The sequence below is a fragment of the Aythya fuligula genome, chromosome 19 (genome assembly GCF_009819795.1).
Source record: "Aythya fuligula isolate bAytFul2 chromosome 19, bAytFul2.pri, whole genome shotgun sequence".
Classification (NCBI taxonomy): domain Eukaryota; kingdom Metazoa; phylum Chordata; class Aves; order Anseriformes; family Anatidae; genus Aythya; species Aythya fuligula.
The window spans coordinates 9177467-9195898 of record NC_045577.1 but is presented as its reverse complement, the minus strand read 5'-3'; the positions used below and the strand labels follow the sequence as shown (position 1 = coordinate 9195898).

At 53.0% G+C, this 18432-nt stretch overlaps 1 protein-coding gene across 1 annotated transcript in view; it reads right to left on the bottom strand.

The window, feature by feature from the left end:
* The window catches only part of WHRN (whirlin), a 48520-nt gene that overhangs the window by 11161 nt on the left and 18927 nt on the right, over positions 1 to 18432 (bottom strand). The window contains exons 3-6 of the mRNA XM_032200528.1: positions 13108 to 13233; positions 1714 to 1916; positions 1355 to 1391; positions 226 to 438 (exon numbers count right to left, since the gene is read on the bottom strand). Of these exons, the coding sequence (XP_032056419.1) occupies positions 226 to 438; positions 1355 to 1391; positions 1714 to 1916; positions 13108 to 13233 (579 nt within the window). The remainder of the gene's footprint in view (positions 1 to 225; positions 439 to 1354; positions 1392 to 1713; positions 1917 to 13107; positions 13234 to 18432) is intronic.

The following is an 18432-nucleotide window of genomic DNA, read 5'->3' as shown; positions in this document are numbered from 1 at the left end:
CACGGGCAGGTAACGAAGGAAGACGTTCAGTCCTGAGCTTTTCCAGAAGCTCCTCTGCCACCCAACGCCAGCTTGTGCCTCCCATAACGTCCTGCCCCTGGATTTTGCTCTCACACCCTCACCCTCGACCCTGTGCAGACACCCGGAGGTGCTGAGCCACGCCGTGACCATGGCTCTGCTCAGGCCCCTGGGAGAAGCCGTCCCTGTCCCCGGTGCAGGGCTCACCTTAGCGTGCGTGTTGAGCAGCTCAAAGAGCGCCATGACCAGAGCATCCACGGAGATGTTGCCTTCCTTGTACTCGTCGAGGTAGTACCCCATGGTGGCTCGCTCCTGCTCGTTCAGCAGGTGCCGTGCTTGCTCCTCCAGCATGACTCGGGTCTGGTTCACCATGCTGCTCAGCGTTACCTGCGAGCCCGCCAGGCCCCGGTAAAACACAGGCTGTGGAAGAAAACAGGGCCTTGGGTTTGGGCACTATCCTTTAGCCAGCCACTGATTTAACAGCAGGCTGCATTCCTTCCTGGCACAGCTGGGGGAATGGGTGCCACGAGAGAAGGCGTCTTGTGCAAAATGCATCTTGTACAAAATGCACAACTGGCACTGCAAGCTCAAAGCAGGTGAAGAAAGAGCTAACGGACCCAGAGGAGCCCCAGGGACAGGGATGTCTGACTGCAGAGGCAGACTGACAAAAGGCTTCTTTCTCTGGGGAGGATTTCTAACGGAGGAGGTCCCTGCTGCTCCCCTCCCCGGCAGTGTTAGCCATCAGAGTACAGATATGGAGCCAGACAACATCCCGACTGTCCTGGGGATACTGAAAGGAGCTGAGGCTGGGGAACATGTTTTGCCAAGCAAACAGCATGAAGGCATTATCAGTGCAAGCCACCTGTGAAACCTCCTGGCTTCATTTCCATTTAAAGGGAGAGCACCTTGCAAAGGGCTGGCTGCAGAAGGGCTGATGTGGGGCTGCAGGAACAGCCCCGGGCAGGGCCCTGCTACCCTCGTGCTGTGGGGTGGGAGAGATCCTGGGATGGGATGGGACGGGATGGGACAGGACGGGATGGGATCCCCACGCCCTGGCCTGTCACCCCTGACCGTGATCATCCCCAGGCTGGGAGGCTCCAGCTGCGCCCCACAACTGGCCCAGCAGTGGTACAGGAGAGGGGTTCCCATTATGCCAGGCTTTGTAGAAATAAGACTAGCAAAGTGAGATAGGCAGGAAAAAGGCTAGAGCCAGCTAAAAGGCAGCGGTCCTCATAAACCAACATCCCTTTTACCACCAGGAGCACACCGCCCTCCCTCCCACGGAGAGATGGCTTTTTTTTCACAAGGCACCGAGCTGAGGGCTGGCATCTCTTACCCTGGCTGCCGCCTCCGCAGCGTGATCGCCCACTGCCCTGCGAGGGGGGAGAAGACGAGTTAACACCAAGTGCCACGTGTCCATCAGTCGCCTCCTGGAGCAGTCATCCCCTGAGGAGATCTCTTAGCTACTCTTCTCCCTGTACCTGTAAGCTAATGGGGGAAAGCTCCCGGCCTGAGAGACCAGGGAAGGAGCTCTGAATGGCGCAGCAGCATGCTGCCCACACCTCACCCACCTTACAGAGTGCTGTCTTCTGAGCACCAGCCATGGGGGCCACCTAGCTAAGCACTGGGGGTACTAAGTACCCTAGGGGAGCCCTGGCAGCCCTATTTATTGCGTGGGGTGTAGCAGGCACCTACCCTGCTGCGTTGACCAGGGTCTCTCCGATCTGGGAGCTTGCTATCCACCTGGTCTCGTCCACGGTGGTGCGGGCGTGGGGCAGCCTCCCGATGTCCTTCACCGTCATGATGAGGTGGCGGGAGGACTTGAGCAGCTTCACTGCCTCGTCATGGGGGATGCTGAGGAAGCTCCGGCCGTTCACCTCCAGGATCTGGTCTCCCACCTGCAGAATAAGGGCAGGGTGAGCCCGGCATTGCCCTGTGGGCATTGCTGATAGGAACGTGCCTTCCTCTTCCACTGGAGAGGAGCTACTCACCGTACCCTAATGCCAAACCAGGGCCACAGCAATTGGAGAGATGAACAGAGATGAGGGAGAGGGTCTAAGTGCTGGTGGCTGGAGAATGAGCCCTTCAGCCAACAGCCAGTAATGGGCCAGGCTATGAAGCCTGGAGGAGCTTATCTAGGATCTCAAGTCAGACCAATCTGCCCAGTCCCCTCCATTAACTAGGTCTGCAGATCAGATTGGAAACAATCCCCAGAAATACAAAGAAGTCCATTCCCACTCCTTCCTGCTGAGCCGGGAGGCCAGGAGCCATCTGCAGAGGCTCCAAACCCCGATGTCTGCGTGCAGCCCCGAGGGCTCGCTCTCAGTGTCTCAGCACAGCCCCAGCCCTGTCACCGGGGAGCTGGGACAGCAGGGATTTCATCTCTCCTCTTCCCCCATTTCCTCCCCAGCTGCTCCTGACAGCTTTCATCTTGTGGGCACAGCCTTTGTTGTACTCAGGGGCTTCCTGACAGCCTGGCCATGCTCAAGGCGCAGCATTCATCTGGAAGAATCTCCTTCTTCCCAAGTCCTCTTTTTCTTTCCTTCTAGGGCATTCAGTGCGCTTCTCACTCCCATATCAAAATTCACCCTGTTCCTGATAAGCCACCTCTCTGAAACTGTTTCTTCATATCTTTGCTTAACCATAGGCTTCTGCTCAGCTTTTGTCAAAACACAATCTTGTTTTCTGTATGCCGTGATACAAGCAGAACACAACAGCTCTTTAAATAACTCGCCCCCAGCTCGGAGGAGAAAAGGGAGAGAGGGAAATGCTTTGGATGCTGAAGTAACAGCACAAAGAGTCAGCACGAACTTTTCATCTCCATCCATCTCACTCTGCTGCTGCTGGGTCAGGGAAGCCTCAGAGGACTGGGATTCATTCTCCAGACTTAAATTCACCCCAGCCAGAAGCCCCGACTCGCCGCTGCCAAGCCTACTGCCAGCGGGCTGCGGCTCTGCTGCCACCCAGCTTCCCCCAGCACCACCCAAACTTTGTAGGGTTGAAATAAAGGACACCAGGACTACCACGAGACCTGCTGACTATCCCAGCAGAGAGGAAGCCTCTCCAGGCCCGAGCACCCAGCAGCAGGGCCAGGACGTGCCGCACCTCCCGGGGTTTAGGGCCGGAGCAGCTGCTCTCCAGGCCCGGCCATGCTGGCTGAGGACTGGCACACGTATGGGCCCCCTGCACACACACACACACCCCTTCCCCTTGTTAGGCCTGTGGCAGCCAGTTCAGCCAACAAGAACCGGCAGCTTCAAGGCTAAAAGGACCCAGAAAGGCGCTTCCCAGGGGCCTTTCCCTTCTGCCAGCGCCCACAAGCCTGGGGCAGAGCGTGACAGCTGCACTGCCCCTGGGTGAGAGGGGCCCTAAGCATGGTGTGACCGGCACCACACAGCCCCCCGAGGGGCGATTTTATGAGAAATCAAGTGGAGAGGAGGGGAAGAGCAGCCGGTGGGGAGTCCTGGGGTGGCCGAAGGACCATGAGCCAGCAGAAACCACTGCAATGTGCATCCCCGGAGGGTACTGAGGGTATTTCACAAGCAGAATCCAGCCCTGGCAGCAGCCACGTTCAGGGACCGACACCAACACCCAGAGGCTGCCCCAGCTGCCACATAACCAGCCAGGGGCACAGGGCACAACCGCAAGCATTATCCAGGGCCTCAGGGGGAACACAACCAGCTCACCCCGAGGGGATTCGGAGCCCAGGGCTCACACCGAGGCAGTGGCCACAGCCCGGCTCCACGTGCCCTTGCTGTACTCCGCAGTGCTGTGGTCTCAGCCTCCTGTTTCTGCCAGGTTTACGTACTTCAGTGGCACCAGGGGACCTCCCCCACAGACTGCTGTAGAGCAAAGTTGGCTTAATAGCAAAGAAAACCACAATTACCTTAAATTATGCTCCTCCCAGCAGCGCTCGAGGGGAGATTGCAGCAGCCTAATTGTTATTACATTTTGCTTTGTTTTCTTTTGAAATGAGTCTTGAAGAAAATTCCAGATGCCTGTTAAAGAGATCCCGGGCCTGTTCTCCCCAGCGGCACCCCCAAACCCACTGCATGGCACTTGTGCAAGCACTGCTGGGGCTATTTTAGGGACCACAGAGGCAGTTTCCACGTGCCAAGGATGCCGGGCAGCTTCCCTCTTTGCTGCCTGCACCGTTATCAGCCACCAGACCTCCACAGTGGCAAGCTCCCCAAACAGTGCTGGCACGAGGTGGGCACGAGACAAGTTATTGTTGGGTCAAAGCAAGTGGCCAAGAAGGGGAATTTAACCCACATGGCCAGGATGTGGAGATTAGAGCACTGGGTCTCAGGTCAAACGTGAGAAAAGCCCTTGAGCTGCCACCTCTGCAGCTGGCCCAGAGTCCAGGCCAGGGCCTGGTGGCCCATCCCCAGACAGATCTCTGGGTACAAGGGCAAAACCTCTCCCCTCCAACTCTGTCCTCTCCACAGCTTGAACTGGGATGGCAGAGCTTTCCGGGAAGGAACAGTGGGAGGAGGATGAACATGCAGGGCAAATTCCGCAGAGTGGAATTCTCCTTTGTCCTTTAAATGTTGTGGCTGGGTGTGAGCAAGCCACAGTGGGGACCTGTGTTTGTCCTCGCATTCAAAATTAGCCTCAGCAGGCAGGTCCGGGTGCTGCACAGCTCAGGAAAGCCTCCTGACTCCTGATCACCCTAAGGAGAGCTGTCCCTGAGCACCGTTTGGCCTGCCAGGAGACCTGTACTGGCCATGTCGACTCCTCCAGCCTCGAGCTCCCCTGCTCTGCTCATAGCCATAGCAAATACCTGGCTTTGGAGGCTCATTCGCGGAGCTCATTTTGATCCTCTGGCCTTGCAAAAATAGATGCAGAGCTAGCAATGGTGCAGGGTCTCCCTGAGAAGCCACAAGGAGACAAAAGGAATTGGAGAAGCTGAGGATTATCGAACATCTGGGAGGGGGGAAAGAGAAGGGAAGAAGATCCTAAGGTGCCTGGAGCAGCAACGTGAGTCCAGTCAAGACCTAGCAGCACCACTCAGCTACGTGGGTTAGGTCAGACTAGAGGTGAAGGCGGTCTGAAAGAACCAGGAAGAAATCTGCAGCTGGCCAAGACATGAGCGATGCCTCTCGAACGATAAGAGCAGGCACAGGTGAGGGACTGCAACCAACTGCCGAAGGAACACTGCTGCTCAGCCTGCAGCGGTGATTTGTGAAGGATCAAGAAAGCACACAACAGAAAACATGCTGACGGGAAGGAGTGGTAAAAAACAGCTCGAGAACAGCTCTAAAAACAGTGCACTGGAGATATCCACGTGGATGTGTGACCTTGCTGTGAGTGCATTCCCCGGTACGTCCCTGCCTGCTCAGCATGGAGACACAGAAGGGAAAGCTCCAGAGAAGGGAAGTGATGACTGGTGGCGATGAAGGTGCCTGTGAAAGGACAGATTGCAAAGATTAGGCCTGTTAAATTTAGAGAAGAGGTAATGTGTGGGGACTTGATGGAGCTATATAAAATAATGCTGGCAATAATGAGAAGTCAAGGGCTCTTGTCTACCTTTCCCTCTGATGAAAGGACACAGGATGCTGAGTGAGGCTGGAAAAAAACTGTGAGTGGAGAAAATAGGAAAGGGGCTGGAGCAAAGGCACCAGGTGCACCCCAGATGCACCAGAGCTCAGTTCTGTGTTCAGCCCCATCCAGCCACCTCAGGCTGGCTGCCTCATTCTTCTGGGGACATCTCCTTCCTTTGTGACATGCAGATGGGCTGATGGCAAGGGCTGTGGCAGCCTAGGACAGCCCAGTCCCCCAACACCACTGTCAGGGCCTCTGTTTTAACCTCAGCATGGTTCAGCCAGTGCCCTCTGCTTGCTGTCCTTGTAACCATGGTTAATTCGTCAGCTGCACAGCTAATAATGCGGAGAGATGTTGGAGATGAGAGAGACCCAAAGGCAAGGCTGGGCTGATGCAGGGCCCTGACCTTGCAGCGGGATGTACGCTCCAGGTCCTGCTGCACCTTTTTTCTTCTTTTCTTCTTTCTCCTCTGGCTCCAGAAAGGTTCTCAAAGCAGCAGCCCCTGCAAACAGAGCCATCTGCTCTTGGCTCACCTTTCCCTCCTTCGACTTTCCCTGGGGAAGGACAAGACACAGCACTGGGGGTGCGCTGGATTTGGCAAGGTCATGACCAGGAGACGGCAAACCCTTGCAGCTGCTGGCAGGGACCGCACAGAGCAGAGCTGTGTCTAGCTGGGATGCTCACACCTACCCTAGAAGGCTGCAGAGCAGAGACTGGCTGCCAAAATCATGTGCCGGGGATGTGAAGCTTCCCTGGTCTGAAAGAAAAGCAGCCTTGCTTCTATGAACCAGCTGCAGGAAGAGCCAGAGGCACCAGCTCCACCGGAGCTGATCCGGAGAGACACAGAAACAGGGAGGGAGGGAGCCCAAGGGAAGGCAAACCCCACAGATGACCACATTCCCAACCACCAGACCGCAGAAATACCTCAGGGTCCTTTCCAGATCTTTTCCAGGTCTCTCAGCTTGAACCCAGCAGTCGGAAAATTGCTGACCTCCAACGTAACAAGGAGGGTGAATTATGCAAGTGACTAAACTGCCGAGAGAAATGCACCCGGGTGTAACGGCCATCACCCCATCACCTCCCAGGCCTCTCTAATTCCCTGGGCCGTCCACTGGAAGGGATTTTGCTGCTAGCGCAGGAGCACTGGGCTCACTGCAGCACCAAAAGAATGAAGACCCAAATTCGATTAGATACTTTTATTGTAATCATGAATCTTTAATAGTTTCCCATATCGGGGATTAAACTTTCATGATTTTTTTGTTCAAGACAGTTACACTGATTTAATGAACCGTTCTTTAGTTTTTTCTCCTCAAGAGCAGGCCAAAAGGAAGCTGGCAGGGAGACCAGAAGGGGCCCTGGATGAGCCACAACGCTGGTCCCTGTCTTCATTGTTTTTTTATCATTTGTTCTCCATGGCTGTCTGTTCTCGTGTTCTGTTAGTGGGGTGCCCAGCACCAGACCACCTCTGCCTGGTGCTGCCTGAATATTAACAAGGGGTGAGAAGAAACAGCCACAAAATACTTGGATAAGAGAGCACCTCGTGCAGGGGAAAAAGACCTTGCAAAAATAATTGCTGCTGAAGGGCAGATAAGGAATCAGTGGACAGCCTAAACGACTGCAAATCAGCCTATCTAATGGCACACTCCTATTAGGGCAGAAAAGGATTTTTGCTAATTAACATCGATATCTCTTTTTTTCCTCCAAAAGTCAAGGACAACTGGGAAGGGAATAAAAGACTGCAGAAATGCAAACAAACCATCTGTTAAAATAAAGGTTGACTCTAGCAAATGATTTGCTGTATGCACAGGTCCTGACCAGCATGGAATAAATGAAGGAATAGTAAGACACAAAAAAAAGTTGTGAAATACCACCCAGAACAGCTACTGCCCTGAACACTTCAGGGAAGAGTTTCCAGTGGTGCTCAGCAAATGGTGGGGGGACATAATGGGACCTACTGAGTGTCTGATCACTTCTGAAAATGGGATTATTTTCACTTTCTAAAGAAATGTCTATCCTGGAATGCAGGGGCTGAACATAGCATGCAAAAGGTGGCCACAGAGAAGAACAGAACAGAGTTTAGAAATACCACAGCTCAATGATGGGCCTGGCCCCTTCTCTTTCTGGAAACAGACAGAGTTACACGGTAAAGGGAAGCGCAGTCAAGAAAAGTTAATGGAGTTGAGACAAGGGTTCTGATCTCCTCAAGTCCCTTAAAAATGATAAAAATTGGCTCTGGGAGAAACCCAGTCACACAGATAGAAAACCAGGCGAGAGATTTTAAATACGAGTTAATGTTAAATGACACCAAATTGAGCTGGGAGTAACAGGGCTAGCAGGATGCCAGGCGGTTTGGCACTAGCACCAGTCTTATTTAATGCCACTAATGGGCCAGAAGAGAGGTTAAATTACCCTCACAGACACCACTGAAGTAGAAGGAATCTCTCTCTAGCACAAATCATTAACGAAAGCAGACCTTAAGAAATTAAAAATGCGGGCAGGAGAAAGTATGAATCAATTTACCAACAGCTGAATGGAGACTTGCAGAAAAATAAGGAGGTGCTCAACTGCCCCAGGAGGGAAGTGGGTCGGGGCAGATGATCCGTGCTGAATGAGGCCAGGCAGGCTGCTGGAAGGATCAGACAGATCCGGGAGCGAGGCAACAGAGCAGCAGGTGCCAAGTGCTGTCAGAAAATGTGTTCCTATCCCCAAACACCTTGCAGTACAAATACAGCGAGCAAAGCAAACACAGACTAGACACAGAAGCACACAAAATGTCTCCTGGGGTTCCAGTGCTGCTGCGGGGAGGTTTCGGGTGGCCTCCCAGCAGACGAGCAGTTTAAGCAGTGCCATGTCCCCGCAGAGGGAACGTCACTGGAGAGGTGACACTTTGCACGCCATGACCACGCATCTCTGCAGTGCATCTCTCGCCTTACAGCTTATTGCCCATGAGGCTCTTTTTACGTTCTCTTTATCGGTATCTTCATCTCTGCGTGGACCCCAAAATGTGAGCCAGTGTTCAAGGGACAGCTTCATGAATGTCACTGCTGATGCAAAACCACTCACCTCTTCTGATTTATAGTCTCTCTTTCTCCTTCTCTTGTATGAGAATATATAGGGATTGTGGCAGCCTCCTTCTACCCCAGCCTTTGTGCTGCAAACTCAATATCGAGCTGTTTGCTCAATGAAAGCTACCTGAAATCTGCTATTTCTGATGTAAAGGTCAAGGAGAGAACAAAAAAAGAAAAATGGCCTAAAAAAATATCCTGACAAAATACAACACGAGGAAAAAATGAATGCGGAAGAAATCAGGATGAGCAGAGTCCCAAGTGCCAACAGAACAAGCTCACCTCCTGGAGGCATCGCTGTGTACGTCAGGAGGGAGGCAAGAAGGACAGAGCTGAAAGCAAACAAGGTTGGCTCGTGCTCCAGCCGCAGCCCTCTGCCACCCGGCACTTCTTCAGCCCGGGAAATTGCACTGAGGCAGCACATTTTCAAGCCCGCCTGAAAAACGCACTGTCCGAAGGCTCAAGAATGAATAAACATACGGGCCGAGGCCAAGGGGGTGAACATTTAATTACTGACTGCGGTGACACAGCCTGCTTGCTGCTGGCACCGCACAGCGCTCGGATGGTGGCCGCGGTCCCCACATAGCGTCCCCTCGGCCCCACGGTGGCAGCTGTAACATGGCTTGTCCCCCTGTCTCTGCACGGGAACCTCCAGGTTATAGCTTCGGGTCTGAGAGCAGCTGCCTTGGTTTCAACTGGTAATTGACATCGTTTTATTTGCCCTTTAATCAAAATCTAAGGGCAATTTAAAAAAATCCCATTACAACATTCTAAAATTCTGATTTGGTGCCACAGACACAAGAGGGTTTCCTGGGATATTTTTCCCCTAAAATTAAAAATCTGGCAGAGTCAACTCGTAAAAAAAAAAAATTGTAACAAATTCAGTATTGCCAAATCTTTTTTTTTTTTTTTTTTTTAAGCAAATATTGTTTTATGCAAACAATGTCTTGGCTTCTTAGTCTCATCTTGCTTGTCCCCTTGCCCTGCAGCATCTCTTCCCTCCCTGTGTTATTTATAGGACACTGCTGTCCACAGGCCTCTGTCAGGACAATCTGAGAACTGTCCCCAGCCAGAGCAGCCTTAAGTATGGCTACACGAAACAGGGCAAAGAAGTAGCTGAAAGGAGAAGATAAATGCAGGGCTTTATGTCAGAGAGAGATTCCCTAAAAGCCCTGTCCCACTTAGGCACCGTATCAAGAGGCCGGTGTTGAATGCTACCAAGGCATCAGTTGCTGAGCTCCAGAGCTGACAGCGAGTTTCCCAAAGTCACCGTGGGTCTGTGACAGCAAGGAACAAGCACCAGGGCTCAGAGACCAGCACCAGATTCAGCAGCTCATTACATGGGGTTTTATTCTCTGCCCCTAAGAATAGAAAAACACTTTTAATGGATGTGGTAAGCAAGAGACGTATCCCAACATCAGAGGAGACAGCAAAACCCACAGAGGGATCCTCTGCCTGTGAAATCAGCAGTCACCTTTCCACCAACTCCAGCCAGGCTGGGCTGAGCTCGCCCTGAACAAAGCCACAGATTTTCTGTTTGAGAGAGCAACGCGTTACCTGGTGATCGCATTAAGCCATCAGTTCCCTCCTCGTGGTACCACATCCCTTCCACCAGCACCTGCAGTAGCACGGGGAGCTTGTGGATGCAGCCTACACCTGCCTGTGTCTAACAGCAGAAATTAAAAGGCCTTTCTTTATCTCCAAACCTCCAGGCAGTCCTAAATCTACAGCTTGCAGCATACACAACTCGGGGGGGAAGTGTGCGTGCGTGTCTGAAATCACACAAAGCCTGACGTTCAGAAAAGCATCGTCCTGCTGGCACGCACAGATCAGCAACTGGAAACCCGAACAGCAAGGACAGAGGGATGAAGACCAGACAGGCTCCAGCGTGCAGCCAGCGCTGTGGCACAGCCCCTCACGGCGCGCCGCCTGCCTGCACTACGTGTGCGTGTGGTTTTTGTCTTGCCTTTGTGGCAGGCACAACAGGAGAGGTGCAGGGATGGCTGCGTGGTGCTGCTGTGACTGTCTGTGTGCATCTCGCAGCGCAGGCTGGCTGAGCTCACCGGCTGGCAGACAGCAGGAGCGCAGCCACGTGCCCCGTGCGGCTGGGAGTGGGGTCTGGGGCAATGCAGGACTGCACGTGGAACAAACAGAAAGAACCTCAGGAAAACAGTGTGACTTTTTCCTTTTCCTGCCTTTAATCTTACCGGCTTTTGGTGTTTGTGAGGTGGAGTCTGACCTGTGCCACAGGGACAGGGGACAAGCAGGTTTGCTTCCAGGCAGCTGCTCCCCTGGCTCCGCAAAGCGACCTAAGTGACACACGGGCTCATGCCAGTCCCTCTCCCCAGCTCTTTAGGAGGAAGAATTATCCCATGTTTCTCATCGTCTGTCCTGAAATCCTCGTGCCCCAAGCACTGCCCCTGCTGCCCCTCGCCACCACCTTGTGTCCCATCAGCACCCCCGGAGGACGGCTGCGTGCCGGGGCAGGGTGCAGGCGAGGTGCCAGCCCAGGGCAGAAACACAGATGCAGGACAGGAGGGAGGCGTGCAGGGAGCCTGCAGCAGCAGCTTTCACTCCTTGCTGCCCTGCAAGGGGCACAGCCCTTCACGAGCGAGGTTCTGCCTTCCACAAGCCCTTGCACACAGCTGCCGTCAGCACCCGTTCCCCCTGGGCCCAGCTCAGGGCAGTGCTTCCAAGGACGGGTGAGCAGAAACACTGAGATGTCTCCCTGGGATGCTCCCAGTGACCCTCTCACACAGCAGGACCCCAAACCCCATTTCCTACAGAGGATCTGCGACATTAAGGCTCTGACCCAGACCTCCAAGTTCAGCATTTGCATTGTCAGAGAGCTGGCAGAGAGAAGCAGGAGCCTGGAGCAGACGGTTACGTTCAGAAGTGCTCGGATCACCCCAGCAAAGGTCTCCCTCCTTCTCCCGTGGCTATAAAGGGGACCCTGGTGAGCTCAGTGCCGACAGATGCAACTGGTTTGTGCAAAGCTGCCTGAGGGACGCTGCCTGTCTGTCCCAGCCCTCTCCACCAGTGCCCACCCTCCTAGCCCCAGCAGCCCTGGGGGATGTGAGTGACTTTGTGAGGCCGCTGGGACAAAGCTGAAGGCTTAGCCCTAAAGTGGCCAGAGTTGATCAAGGGAGAAACTTATCACTTCGTGATGCAGGGAGGGGATCAGAGGGGATTACCCCTCGATATTCCACAGTCCAGCACAACTTCAATGGACTGAGGGAGCACCAGAGGGTTTAATATCTGTCCTGTCTTGACTGACACAAGTAGCAGGGAAAGAGCTGGCTGTAAGAGCCCATGGGACTGCACTGGAGACAGCAAAAAGCACACAGTGAGATTGCAGGGAGCTGGGTCTCTTAGAGGGGAGAAAAACGACAGAAAAGAACCTCTGAGTGGTGAAGTAAAATGCTGCAGCCTGGGGGGTTTGAGTCTCGAACACACCCCACCCATCAGCAGCACTTGATGTCTAACAGCTCCCTTTTCAGCTTATTTTACTGGTCAGTGCTGTAGAACAAATAAAAATTTACCCCCAAACACCCTGACCACACACAAATGAGGTCCCAGTATGTCCCATCGTACCCTGAGACCCGGTACAGCAGGAAGGATGGGGGAGCTCTGAGGTGATGCATGTGCATTGTACATGGTGGGATTAAAAATAATTTTAAAAAATATACTAAAAAAGAGATGTAGCACCTCAATTTACAAGAGGTCCACGACAAAACTGTATCAAACTCTGGCCTAGAGCAGTCCAGCCTCAGAAGGGCCCAGACAACCCTTCAGGAACCTGTTTGAGCACGGAGGGCGCCTGCCATAACCCAAAGTCACACCAGCTTAGGCTGCTGATTGACGGGCTCTGCTCCAGCCCCGAGGGTGAACCTGCTGCTTCAGCTTGTTAAGACACGATCCTTGCAGATGACAACGCTGCGGGAGGAAAGTGGCACACACCTGTTCCCACTGCAGCAAGCCTGCCCTCCCTGCGTGGAGGCAGCCAACTGCAGCCCCGCAGGCAGGCTCGGAGCTCCCCGTGCGGAACACGAGCTCCAAACTTAATGGGGTTGGATGCGAGACACGAGGGGAGGGCACAGGACCAGGAGCTTTAATGGAAAACTCCTCCCTGCCAGCTCAGGGAGGTGAGGGTGACTTGCTTCACCTGCCAAGTCTGTGCTGCAGCCTCAGGTTCCTGCACCGAAACCAACCCCAGGCTGTCTCAAGGGGCAGAAATCAGGCAGAAGGAGGGTACAACCTACTCCACAGGCCATAAGGCTGCACTTCTCTCTGCACGGCAGCCTGGCTCCCTCAAGCCTCAGTACCCAAAACATGACACCAGCCTGCCCCGAAACACACCACTTACCTCTCCGCTGACAGCCCCGCAGCGCAGGAGCAGCGGCAGTTGTGTGTCAGCGCCCTGTGCCTGCAGCCCCGCTGTGTGAAGCTCTCCTGCAACCTGCCCTGGGGTTGCTCTTACCTTTAAGCCCGTGCTCTCTGCTTCGGAGCCTTTGTCCACACCGGTGATGTAGATGCCCAAGGAATATTCCGCCCCTCCTCGGATCATAAGCCCCAGGGACTTCCCTTCATTCAGGACCAGATTGACCTGCAGAGGAGGAGGAGCAGACACTGAGAGGTGTCCGGGAGCTGCACAAAAGCACCTCAGCGGGTCATGGAGAACTTGCAGCACCCGTGATTTGGTTTAGTTTTGTCTTTTCCTGTCCTTCAGTGCCTCAGGGGCTCAAATGGGGCGGATGGGCTGATCGTGCTGGGAAGGTGTGGAGGATGGCAGCTCTCCGAAAACTTGGAAGAGAAGAGAATGAAGGTGGAAAGGTGCAGGTGACAAATCCAGCAGGACAGCACTGCAATGGCAGGAGGTTAACATGAAGGAGGCCCATGAGGAGCAGCGACATTATTCCTGGAGGGGTCTGGGATGCAGGGAAGGAAATGCAGCTCAGTCATGGACTGAGAAGCCACTCTGCAGGCTGGAGCCCAGCAAGGGGATCAGCCAGCCAGGGCACTGCCAGCACTGCTGGATGCCAGTGCTCCTTTCTCCTCCCTGTATTCTACAAAAAACCAGCCCTTAGCATTAAGGACTAAAAACATCAACCAAAAAAACAAGCTCTTGGTTTTACTTATGGCAAACACCTTTCCCATCCAGGAGCAGCTCTCTGAGCTGAGATAAAACCCCAAAGCACCACTGCCACTGATGGAGCGGTGCCAGTCTGTGCTGGCTGTGAACTCCCCCTCGCCCTGCCCGTGCCCTATGCAAACATGATTGCACAGTGATTACCCACAGCCAGCCCGGCTGGGAAACGGCCCAGTTCGACTTTCTGCCCTTCTCTCACAGGGCACGACTGCAAGGGGCTGCCCCAGGCGCTCTCTGCCTGGAGGGAGCACGGAGAACAAGCAACAGAAAAACTGCTCTGGCAAGGACTTTGTTGCAACTGCTTTACCAAGGAACACCACAGAGGAAGGGAAGAGCTGCTCCAACCCCAACACATCCTGCTGCCTGTCCCTGTAAAGGACCTCGGGGCTTGCAGAAGACCCAGTGGCACTCCTGCAGCAGGGGCAGTGCCCAACGCTCCCCATCACTGGCAGAGGGGCAGGCACCAACCACTGCTGCGAAGTTAAATTCCCCTCCAAATGCAGCCCTGCCTGTACCCTGGATTGTTCCGCTCCCAAACCCCAGCTCAGGCACAGAAATGTGATGTGCAGGTACTGACTGGGGACACCCAAACACTCAGACATGATCCGGTCACCGCTGGAGCCACCAGCACAGCCTCGTGTACCTGAAGCCTCGCTCCTACAGGTACCCGTGGTCCCCTCCATCTCACCCACCAGGACACCTCGCCCGTCCTCAGAGCATCCTGCACAGAAGGCATTCAGGAACCGCTTGCACAGCCACGTGCCTGATTATCTCTCATTAATAACACCAGGGCAGATGTTCCACCTGCGCTGCTCAGGACAGCAGCACATACCACAGCAGATGCTCAGCGCTTTCTGCAGCGCTCTGACAGCAGCAGCACCGTGCAGCACCGCCAGCTGCCCGCCTCCACCTCCCCTGCCCGCAGGGCCCGGTGCTGGGTGAAGGTTCAGGTGAGAATTTAGAGGGGATGAGCAAGCCTGTGTTTAGCTCCCGTGGGGGGTCTCAATTTAAAACAGCCTTTGTGCAGTCACGGCGTGACATTTTCTAAATTAATAACTCCAGGTTGGTGGTGTTATTTTTTTTCCTTCCCTCTTTTGTCCCAAGTTTCAAGCCGATTCTGGAGAAAAACAGACAGCAGGAATAAAAACAAATGAGAGAAGCCAAGACGCATTTCATACTGGCAGAAACAACCAGAAGCAGGCCTGCTTGTGAATGGGTTTTTATATTTAAACTCTTCATCCCAGTCAAATCAAAAGCTTTCACATTTACCTGGATGCAAAAGTCATTTCCAGCTTCAGTTCATTAATTAACCTGCCTTTCTGGAGGACACCGCATTATGCAGAGAATTCAGCCCAGCTTTAGGGAGACTGGCAATGAAAATCCTTTTTATCTGGGTGGTTAAGCAGCCGCAGGACAGAAATCTGACTAGGGACTGGCAGGGAGTAGGAACTGCAGAATTATGTACTTTATGACATGGATGCCAACACAGTCCCTGCTTTTCCATACTGAGATCACAGCCAGCTGGAAACTCCACTAATGCCTCATCAACTTGTGCTTTGTGGGGCCGTGGGTCAAAGCAGGGTGATCCCACAAACACTCTCAGCACAGCACCCGCTGCTCGCACTCTGAGAACGGCTGTGCCTCGGCAAGCGAGGTGCAGGAGCTGTGGGAAGTTATCCACCTGCATCGCCACCCTCGTCTGAGGCTGCACAGAACTGAAATCCCCTGGATTAATCCCTCACCTGCTTTGCAGCGCACAAATTGCTGGAAACAATTTTCAGATTGAAGCATTATAAAGGAACCATAAAGACACCTTCATGCTCCAGGCTGGGGAGGAAAGCTGGCAGACAACCTACCCAGCAGAGCGTTTGCCTGTCAAAATCAAGGGCAGTTTGACTTTTTGTTTTTGACATTAAAATGTTGCTCTGATAGAACCACTGCATTACAGAAATTTCACTTTTTTTTTTTTTAAACCAGAAAAACATTAAACTTTTCCAAAATCTTTCTCTTTTCTCCCCATTTGTCCTAACAACATTCAGAGTTTGCCTCCAAATAGAATTTCTTCACCACACCACTGCAATATATTTCAAAAACTCCTCAACTTTGATAAAAATGCACGTAGCAGCAAAGCACACAAAACCACAGATCAGGGTGAAAATAGCCTGGTGCTGGCCAGTGCATCCCTCCGTGCATTCCTGAACAACAAATAAATTCACCAGCACTGCACTAAGGCTAGCAACGCAAGCAGTAGCTCAGTATCAAGACATTTACATTTCCTTTTAACACTGCCCGAGGGATTTGGAAGCTTGTCTCCCCACCCCAGTATCATCAAATTGAGTAAGAGATACTCCTTCAAAGCTGGTGTGGTGCTGAGAGAGCTAGTTTATATCCACACACGTACCAGGAGGATCTAGTCTTCAAGAAGCAGCAAGTGGAAAGCAGTGAATACAGCCCCGAGCAATAAAGGTCTGAAAGACCTTCTTCCCTGCAAGCTCCAGCTGTATGGGAAAAAAATAAATTAAAATAAAATGCACTACTTAAAAATGTTACTGCTGGCAATCCCCGAAAGTTGGGTTGTTGAAGGCTTAATTGCATTTCTTAATTAACAACTACCTACGCCTCTCCAAATAAACGCTGCAGAAATTGCAGCAGAACCTCAGGCTGCTGGGAAAGCATCACAACAGCAGGGGCTGGAGATAAAAACTCTGAGAGCGTTCGGCTTATTGACAAACGGCAGATTTAGGGAATAGCTGAGAAATGAAGCGAGCACACGCAGGCAGGAGGCTTGGTTTGATCAGATGGAGGACGGGCGAGGCAGGCAGGAAGGAGGCGCAGGGAGATGGCGCTCCAGGAGCCAAACCCTGCGCTAAGCCGATTGCCAGGATGAAGCCCCTATTCCTGCTCAGGGGCTTAGGGATAAGGAGGAAGGCAGTTTGCTGAGTTTCTCAAGGGCCTGCTGCCTCCAGGAGGCTGTCTGCAGGGATGGGGCCTGCCACAGAGATGCTGTGAGGCTGCCACTGGGGATGGCATCGTCACGCCACCTCCCACAGGCATGGGACTGTCCCCAGCCATTGCAATGCCCACCAAGGGCACCTCTCATGCTAAAGCCCAGGCTGCGAGCACGGCCACAGGGTGGGACGGAGGCTGTGGCACAGCTGCAGGGCACGGTCCGAGCCACGCTGTCCCTGTGGCTACACAGCACCCACCTCCTCCCCTATGCTTCGTCAGGGCTGAGGCCAGCCCTAAGTTACCCCTGCATGTACAATGCGGCATTTGAAAGGTCAGGGACACAATTTTAATCTCAATTTCAGCACTGAAACATCTGCCTCCTGCTGCTGCAGGAAATGAAGAGGAAAAAAAACACATAATCGATAAGGCGTTTGCTCTGAGTTGATACTTGCATGGGATTTCTTTTCTCCTGGTTTATGAAATTACCTGTTGACAGATTCAATTTTACCATTAGAAAAAGCACTTTCAGACAAGAATTGCTCTGCATCGGTACAATTCAGCGCACAGCTGCATGACAGACCGAGGAGGTTCTACCCGTGCCGATAGCTATTTCCATGCCATTACTGCTAACACGCGACAAAAACAACACTTAAGGGGGCTCACAGGGCTCATCTCCCCTCCTGCTTATGGAGGGAACCCCACCGCCTCATGTCTGCACACTGTGCCGAGGTGTGAGCCCACCTCCTGCGGCCCAGCGGTGACACCCAGCGCAAGGGGCCAGGCAGGCCAGAACAGCAGCACCACACGACGGCCATCCACCCAGCTGTTGTTGAGCCCTGCTGGGACCTGTAGTCATCATGGCTTTGGGCATAAACATCGCTTTTGGGTGTTGTTTCTGCTTAAAGTACCTGAAGTAGCGAAGGACAGCACCACCAGCACGGGTTGACCTGAGGGCCGTGCTGAGGTGAGGCCTGTCAGGGCAGTGCAGCCCAAGGCAGAGGGGTGACTTTTACCCCAGGGCCCGAGGGACCAGCCACCCATGGCACACCCTCCAGTCTCCACAGAAACCCTGCAGGCAGGTGGGGAGGTGACCATGAGTCGGCAAGCAGCCTGGGCAGGCCTCTAGCCACAGACCCAGCAAGGTCAGAGCAGGCAAACAGCAGGAGACGTGGGGAGCCGGGCCGCTCCGCGCTGCAAACGTCATCACAAGCTGAGAGAAAGAAATCCGTCCTTATCTCCTGTATCTCTTATCCTTCATGCTCAAGTAGTCACCATTAGCCTCCCGAAAGCATTCAAGCCACGCAATGTTATCAGAGATGTATTTTTCCTTTTGTTTTTTGTTTTTTTTTTTTTTGGTAACAAACATAGCTACTTTTGAACACAAAATTGCCTGGAGGCAAAGAGACATTCTCATTCTCTTCTTTGAGTATATTTTTCTTTCTTTTGCTGCACCAAAAGCATAAAGGAATAAGCAGCTCCCCTGGCAATCGGCACATTAGAGCAACAATTCAGCTGATGAAATGGCATTTCTCGGGGAATTAGCAGTGCAACACTTGCAGAGCATTTCGTCTTCCTCCCAGCTCAGCAGCATCTTTGAGTTTTTGCTGGCTGATGGTTTCCAAAGTGCTTTTAATGAAATAAGCTGTTGATCCCAGAAGTGCATCAATGACAATACACAGCATAAGTGGTCTTTGATGTTGTCAAAAT